Genomic DNA, 7,741 nt, shown 5'->3' on the forward strand with positions numbered 1-7,741 from the left:
ATTCCCAAAATCAAAGAAACACAAGAGCCCTCTCTTCATGTTTCCAATGCTGMTGACTCCAAAACAGCTATTTGAGCAGAGACTTCTACCAGCTCACCTCCTCTTGAGGCCCCKTTGACTTCATTTTTCTTGGGACAAATTCTAGAAACCACTTCTACTGTATTCAGAAGCATTTCATTCAAATGACATCAGGCTACCCTGACTCCTCCTCAGCATGACTCTAAGACAGTGCAAATTTCAGAATTCTAAGCTATTCTGAAATCTCTAAATTTTCTACAAAACTTAGAAGCTTTGAAGTCTGTTGTTCTCCTCTCTGTCCACAAAAAGATGACAATTTTTTTCCCCATGCTCTTGTCTGAGACTAGCTGCTTTAAACTATTTTAGCAGCTTTAACTTCAAGATTAGAAATTGTAGATGTGATTTATTTAAAATACCTAATRTCTATGGACAGCTGAAACCCCAAAGACCATTTAATCTTGGCTCTGGTCTGCAGATCAGAGGATCTCTCTGAAGAAGGGCAAGATGCTGTAGATTGTATAAATGTCTTTTTTTTCGTGGAAAGAACTAAACTGCTTCATGGAAAGAATGAAATGAGTTCAAGCTATAGCGCTTGTAATCTTGCCTTCACTGTTAAAATGACAAAAAAAAATTACTGAGGAGAGAATAATTTCCCACATTTCAATACACACCAGAACAATTTGTTCCTCCAGCAAAATTCCCAGGAATGGTTGAGCTGAAATGAATAAATTACATAAAATGTGTAATTCCCATGCAAAATTCTGTTACTTTGATGCTTATTCCCATTTCCATTTATGAAGTTGGATGTTTATTCATTCTCAACTGCTTCAATGCTTTAGAGGACTCATCATACCTATAATTAATAGTTAATAAATTAATATAATRTATAGCTTCTTGTAAAATAGGAACAAAACCAAAAATATGCTTGAATAATCGATAGCAAATTCTCAAAAATATTACTTTTTTAGGACAGATACGATATTATTCTCAATAATACCTGCAAGAAAAGAAGAATAAAAGCACACAAATAAATTTACTTACAGTGTTTTCAGACTATCTAGTCCTTTGAACATTTTGTGTTGAACACTTTCCAAGCGGTTGCTTGTGAGCAATAGTTCATTCACACCAGAGGCTCCATCAAATGCTCCTTCTTCTATATCTGTAATCTTGTTATTGCTCAGGTTTCTGATACACATTAACAGAAAGAGAGAAGAACTGAGGGGATTTTCTTTTATAAATATCCTAAATTTACTGTTAAATGCTGCAGACTGCATAAATTTCAAGACAGAACCTTAATTTTCCACAAAGCCTGAAAAATGCCTACAAGATCATCAAATGCAATCTTCACACAGTAGCCAAGTTATTGTGTAAAAGCACAAAATATAAATATATAATTCAGCTTCAAACCAGTAAAAAAATTTGAATGTTCTTCTAATTAAAGAAGCAAAGATTTTTAAAGTAATCTTTGAAAGATGTTTTTAAATAATGGCAATTACCCAATCCAGATTGCTGTCACCCAATAACCTATTTTCCTAATTTTGAATCTTATTGGTAACTATATTTTTTCAGGTCTCTAGCSTTTGTAGCATTTTTTAATGAAKTAATAACAAAATTATRCTGTATGAGTACAGCACAACTAATYTCTCTGATTTCTTTATTTTATCTCAATTGATAAAAATAAGAAAACAGTATAAATAGCAACATATGTAAATGAAATATGTGAATGTAAACAGTATATGAAATGTTAATAATTTATGACATTAGTTAGAAAGGAGTGTTTRTAAGCAAGATAGTTAATTTATCTGCTATTTGCATGCAAAGTGGATCAAATTGTGGGGAAAAATGACCTAAAATACTGCCAAAATATTTAGTGTTTATGATTTTAGTTGAAATAAGGAAATAACATCCCAAATGGATAATATCTGTACTATATATACACAAAAGCATACATATGCAACAGCACATGTTTTTAAAATATTTTTCATGTTACTACCCTTTGGTTTTGTTTGTTTCATATCATCATTCACACATATTACAGAAGTACATAGCTACACATTAATTAGTGTCACAATACACTAGCAATTTTTAAAAAGCTCTTAAAAGCTCTCAAAGTGACAGGAAATAAAGCTAAARACTGTTTGATGGAATCAATGGTATTGAGAAGAAAAACAAACATTATTTCATGCAATTTCTAGAACAGTGTTTAAATCATTCAAAACAAGAAGGATACTATTTGTTAGAATAAAAACCAAGAAGTTGTGGCTTAATCTTTAATGCTGAATACTCTCTCTAGCCTAAAATTTAATKAACACCTTGCCTGTGAATGAAGGATACAATCCTGGAATCAGTTAGGTTASACAGGACCTTTAATACAATCAAATCCAAGTATTTAATCCAGCACTGCCAAATCTATTACAAAAACATATCCCTAAGTCTTTTAAATTCTTCCATGGACGGCGACTCTTCCCTGGGTGGCCTGTTTCACTGCTTGACGGCCCTTTCCATGGAGAAACCAAACCAAACCTGCTCTGCTGCAGTTTGGCATAAATTCTTCTCATCCTTACGCTTGGGAGAAAAGGCCCACCCCCACCTCACTACAGCCTCCTTTCAGATAGTTGTAAAGACTGGTAAGGTCCCTACTRAGCTTCCATTTCTCCAGGCTAAACAACCCATTTCCTAAGGTGCTCTTCACCAGACTTGGGCTCCATACCCTCCAGCAGCTCRGTTACCCTTCTCTGGACTCTTTCCAGCCCCTCAGTGTCTTTTTTTGTAGAGAAGAATTCAAAACTGAACAAAGTACTCAAGATGTGGCCTTGCCAGTATCAAGGGACAGTYACTGCCCTGGTCCTGCTGGCCACAGCATTGCTGATACAGCCCAGGTGCCATCTGCCTTGGCCACCCAGGCACAAACTGGTTCATGTTCACGGCTGTCAACCAGCACCCCCAGGTCTCTTCTGCTGGGCAGCTTTCCAGATACTCATCCTCAATTCTGCAGTGCTGCAGGGGACGTTGTGACCGTAGTGCAGGACCTGGCACCTGGACTTGCTGCACYTCACACTTTTGGCMTTGGCCCATYGATSCAGCCAGTCCAGATCCCTCTGCACAGCCTTCCTGCCCTGCAGCAGATCAACACTCCCACCCAACGTGGTGTTATCTGCAAACTTGCAGAGAGTGAATTTAATTCTCTCACCCAGATCGTCCATAAAGGTATTAAACACAACTGGCCCCAATATAGAGCTCTAAGGAACACCACTTGTCACTGTCTGCTGACTGGATTCAACTTCATTCACMACTCTCTGRGCCCAGCCTCCTGCCATTCTTTYACCCARCAAAGTGTATGTCCATATATGTCCAGTCCAAGCCATGGACAGTTAGTTTATCCGGGAGAATGCTCTGGAAAATGGTGCCAAAGGCYTAACAAAAGTCTAAGCAGAGAACATGCACAATCATCACTTTTATTTAAAYAGCTTCACAGTGGAGCTGTTCAGTCTGCAGGGTGCTGTAGAAGACCAGAAACAAGAAACTAATTCTAATCTTAAATGGCTTATCCATGTCAAGCCCTTAGCTTCCTAAAATCTTTTTTTTTCTTGCTGTGACATGGATACTACTTCACCCACTTCACATAGATATTTTAAAGATTAATGTTGCATAGCTAATCGATGTTGCAGTGCATACACATGCTTTATGACTGATGAAGCAGCAAATCAATGAAATATTTAGGCCTCAATTTTTCAATGTCATCTGTACAGAAAGATCTTTGCACCTATTTTGAACCTCCAGAAGAAAAATGAGCTTCACAAAAATATAGAATTCACTCATATTGGTGTCTCTGTAACATCAGTGCTTCACTGCTTTCCAGTGAGGCTCAAGCAGTCACTGCATTATTCTTTCACTTAAAAAATGTTGAAACAACTGATAACTGTATTAGGAAGTTATGAAGCAGTATTATTAAAATAGTTAACTTTTTTTTTTCTCTTCAATTAACCAGATTCCAAAACCCCTGGAAGTTCCAATAGAGAGCTACACTGAGACTGACTAATATTATCCCTTTTTCTTTTGTCTTGAACACCTCCTGAACTTAAAAGAAATATTGTTAAATGTTATAACAAATATCTGATATATGTATAAATGTATGCTTACACATGTGCATGTATGACACATCAAACACCATATTTATTTCCTAGAATCCTGCAATTACAGAATGTCTTGGGAAGGAAAAAACCTTAAATATTATCTAGTTCCAATCCCTCTGCTGTAGGCAGGGACAACTTCCACTAGACCAGGTTGCTCAGAGACCCATCCAACCTGGCTCTGAACACTTCCAGTTATGGGGTGTCCACAACTTCCCCAGGCAACTTCTTCCAGTGTCTCATCACCGTCAGAGYAAAGAATTTCTTTCTGATATCTAATCTAAAGCTGCTCTCTTTCAGTTTAAACCCATTCCTCCTTGTCCTGTCACTCACAAAACGTTTCTCCATCTTTCTTATAGTCTCTCTTCAGGTACTTAAAGGCCACATTTACATCACTGAAGCCTTCTCTTTTCCAGACTGAACAAACCCAATTCCTTCAGCCTTTCCTTGTAGGAGATCTGCTCCATTCCTCTAATCATTTTGGTGGCMTCCTCTGGACTTGCTCCAAAAAGTCCATGTCCTTCCTTTGCTGGGGATCCCAGAGCTGAATGCAGCTCACCAGAGTGGAGGAGAGGGATAGAATCCMGTCCCTCAACCTGCTGGCCACAGGGCYTTGGATGCAGCCCAGGGCACAACTGACTTTCTGGACTGCAGGCACATATTGCCCAGCCATTTCAAAATTCTTGTCAACCAATATMCCCAARTCCTCGATCTGCTCATCCCCAGCCYACATTGATGCTTGGGGTTTCCAGGACCCAGGTGCAGCACCTTGCACTTGGTCTGTTGTACATCATGAGATTCCCAGGACTCACTTCTTGATCTTTTCCAGGTCCCTCTGGATGACATCCTGTCYTTCAGGTGTGCCAACAGAACCACTCAGTTTGGTATAATTTGCAAATTTTTTGAGGAAGCACTAGAATYCTTCATCTATGTCATTGATGAGGACATTAGCTACAGTTCCTTAAGGGACACCATTTGTCACTGACGTCTGTTGGCACTCTGAGCCACTGACCATTACCCTCTGGATGCAGCTGTCCAAACAATTTCATATCCATCTAAGTCCACCCATCATCTCTYTCCAATTTAGAGAGAAGGATGTGGAGGGGCCCATGCCAAAGGCTTTACAGAAGTCCAGATAAATGGCATCTACAGACCTTGTCCACTGATATTGTTACTTGATACTTCAAAAGTACACTGCAGCTGTAAAAAGGGCTAATCTGAGATTCTTGAAGATTGAAGAAAAGTGCTAATCTGAGATTCTTGAAGATTGTTCTGTATAGCACCAGAACACTGTTGTGCCAGACATTCCTACAATCTGTTTTCTAAGTACTGCAGCCYAGTTCAAAGTGGCAAGRTGTACTCAAGTTGAGAGGTCAAAARCAAGTTCATTTTACATTGCTGGAATTTTAAAAATCTTTAAAACTAAAAAAAATCAATAATAAATATTTAACTAATTGTGATCATGCCAGCAAGGATCTGGTTAAAAATAGTTTAAGCAATGCTATTGCTCTCTTAAGATTTTGATCACTAGTAATTTAGACAGATCTCTTACAAATGGTTGTCACTTGGTGACTACTAATCTATTTTTACTTGTATTTTTCTTTACTTACTATTTATGTTTGGATTTAATCCTGAAATGATTGAGCAGAGAGTCACAAAGACTAACTAAATTATCTACCCTCAAATATGTCTTTTACATAAGCTAAAGAAAAGCTTTTCATAGTCTTATATTTAGCAACAACTGCAACTGGTAAGATTATAACTCCTCATAGAACATCAGCTGTTAAGATGGACTTACATGGCTGACCTATCAAACCATATTTTCTCAGTCATTTAATTTTGATATTCCCCTCACCTAATGACAGTTTAATGAAGCACAGAATCAAAGGCATGCCCTTAWTGTGCTGAAAGAGGCAAAATTGTCTGGTCAGAGGGTAATACAGGATGTTGCAAAAGATTACTGGAATCTTTTGTAAGCAGCTTATGCTGCGAGCTCCCTGCTGCGGCTGCACAACAGAGCAGCTGGTGGGACACTGCGGCGAAGGTGCTGCAGCGACACACCATGAGCAGTGGCTGCTGGCACTGCCAAACCCCACAGGGACGAGCTGCCAGCTCTCACCTGCCTCAGGGATTCATTTAAACCTATTATTGATATTATATTACAATATACTGAATCTTTTGTAGATTAGAACTAAGAAGGGTGGAGAGACACAGCAAGGAGTGTGTACACAATTTGAATAGACAAGGTCGTTGAAGTCGCACTTACATTTTACGCAGCTGAGGAAGTTTCTTAAAGATTCCAGTAGCTTCAAGGACTGAAAATTCATTGTTATTTAGTCGCCTAAAAGAAATAACATCAATTTCAGAAAGAAAAAAATGATTCAGGCATTGGTACCGAATGTTCCATATTAAGTGAACTTTTCAGTCTGGTTTCCCTGAATAGCTGATGTTTAACTGGAAGTGGGAACAATTCCTTACTTAGTGACATTTCTAATTTTGATAATTCCTGTGAATGACCATTCTCATTCCTGTGCATGAACAGTCTCATTAGTTAAACTTAGGCATATGCAAGACATTTTCAAAACCTGATCACAAAATTTTAAACARCTAAAACTGAAAAGAAATGTAAAATGATGTTTTTAATTTTTYAAACAAAAATGTAACTAATGAAGGACTCCATGGCAACTTATAAATAAAAGTCTKTAAGAAGAACATGTAAACCACTGAAGATTAATCTTCTGTTCTTTAAAGGGTATCAGGTGGAGTCCGCCAGACATCTGGAGGTACTCACAGAACACTATTTATAAGAATGAAATAATTACTCAATGCTTCTTTYGAATAGGGAACGAAACTCACTGCATAGGTCTTCCCATGAATTTAAAAACACTTCTCTCACCATGATTTATCTTMTTACCACTACAGCTGGCACACATATATTGCTTAAAGCAACATTAAATACTGAYTTGTAACACTGTAAGAAGGCATACAATGAGCAACAAATACTAGCTGGGCACTTGTCTCTCCTGCACAGATATCAAGGCTTACAGTWCTGGACACCTTTAACAGCAGCTAGGTTAGGGGACCACCTATATTCCAAAAAAATGCCTGCATTGACCCAGTACTTCTTATTTTCTCTCTTGAAAAGAAAATGGAAATTATGAGTCTTAGATCACTTATATGCTCTAATGGAACTATCTTATTAAGGAAAGGAGTCTGTTTTTCTTTAGACATCTTAAATAGGAAAGAGAACATGTGACTGGCAAGATCACTGTGAAATGAAATTCAGCATAATTCTAAACTCAGAATGATTTTCAGAATTACCTTATTGCAAGACAAGTTAAAAAAATCCTAGAAAATTAAAGCAAGCTGCTTGTTCATCCTTCCCTCCTGTTCATTCTCATTGACAGCCACAAGGGAAATTAAAGTTGTAAATCTCAAGGTATGGTTGTACAACAATTTCAACATGGAGCCAAAGAGAAAGAAGACAGAATTTTTTTTGGATAGACACAGAACATTCATATACCACACCAAACTACAAGGAACATAAACTTCAAAAGATGCTACCACCTTTAAAAATCACCTGAATGACTTAA

The 7,741-nt window shown here is 37.7% G+C and overlaps 1 protein-coding gene across 1 annotated transcript in view; it reads right to left on the reverse strand.

Annotated features, from left to right (window-relative positions):
- The window catches only part of SLIT2 (slit guidance ligand 2), a 259,493-nt gene that overhangs the window by 54,848 nt on the left and 196,904 nt on the right, over positions 1-7,741 (reverse strand). The window contains exons 16-17 of the mRNA XM_057365074.1: positions 6,415-6,489; positions 1,060-1,203 (exon numbers count right to left, since the gene is read on the reverse strand). Of these exons, the coding sequence (XP_057221057.1) occupies positions 1,060-1,203; positions 6,415-6,489 (219 nt within the window). The remainder of the gene's footprint in view (positions 1-1,059; positions 1,204-6,414; positions 6,490-7,741) is intronic.

This window comes from Malurus melanocephalus, unplaced genomic scaffold (assembly GCF_030028575.1).
Source record: "Malurus melanocephalus ecotype Western Australia unplaced genomic scaffold, MMel_1.1 scaffold_47, whole genome shotgun sequence".
Lineage (NCBI taxonomy): Eukaryota > Metazoa > Chordata > Aves > Passeriformes > Maluridae > Malurus > Malurus melanocephalus.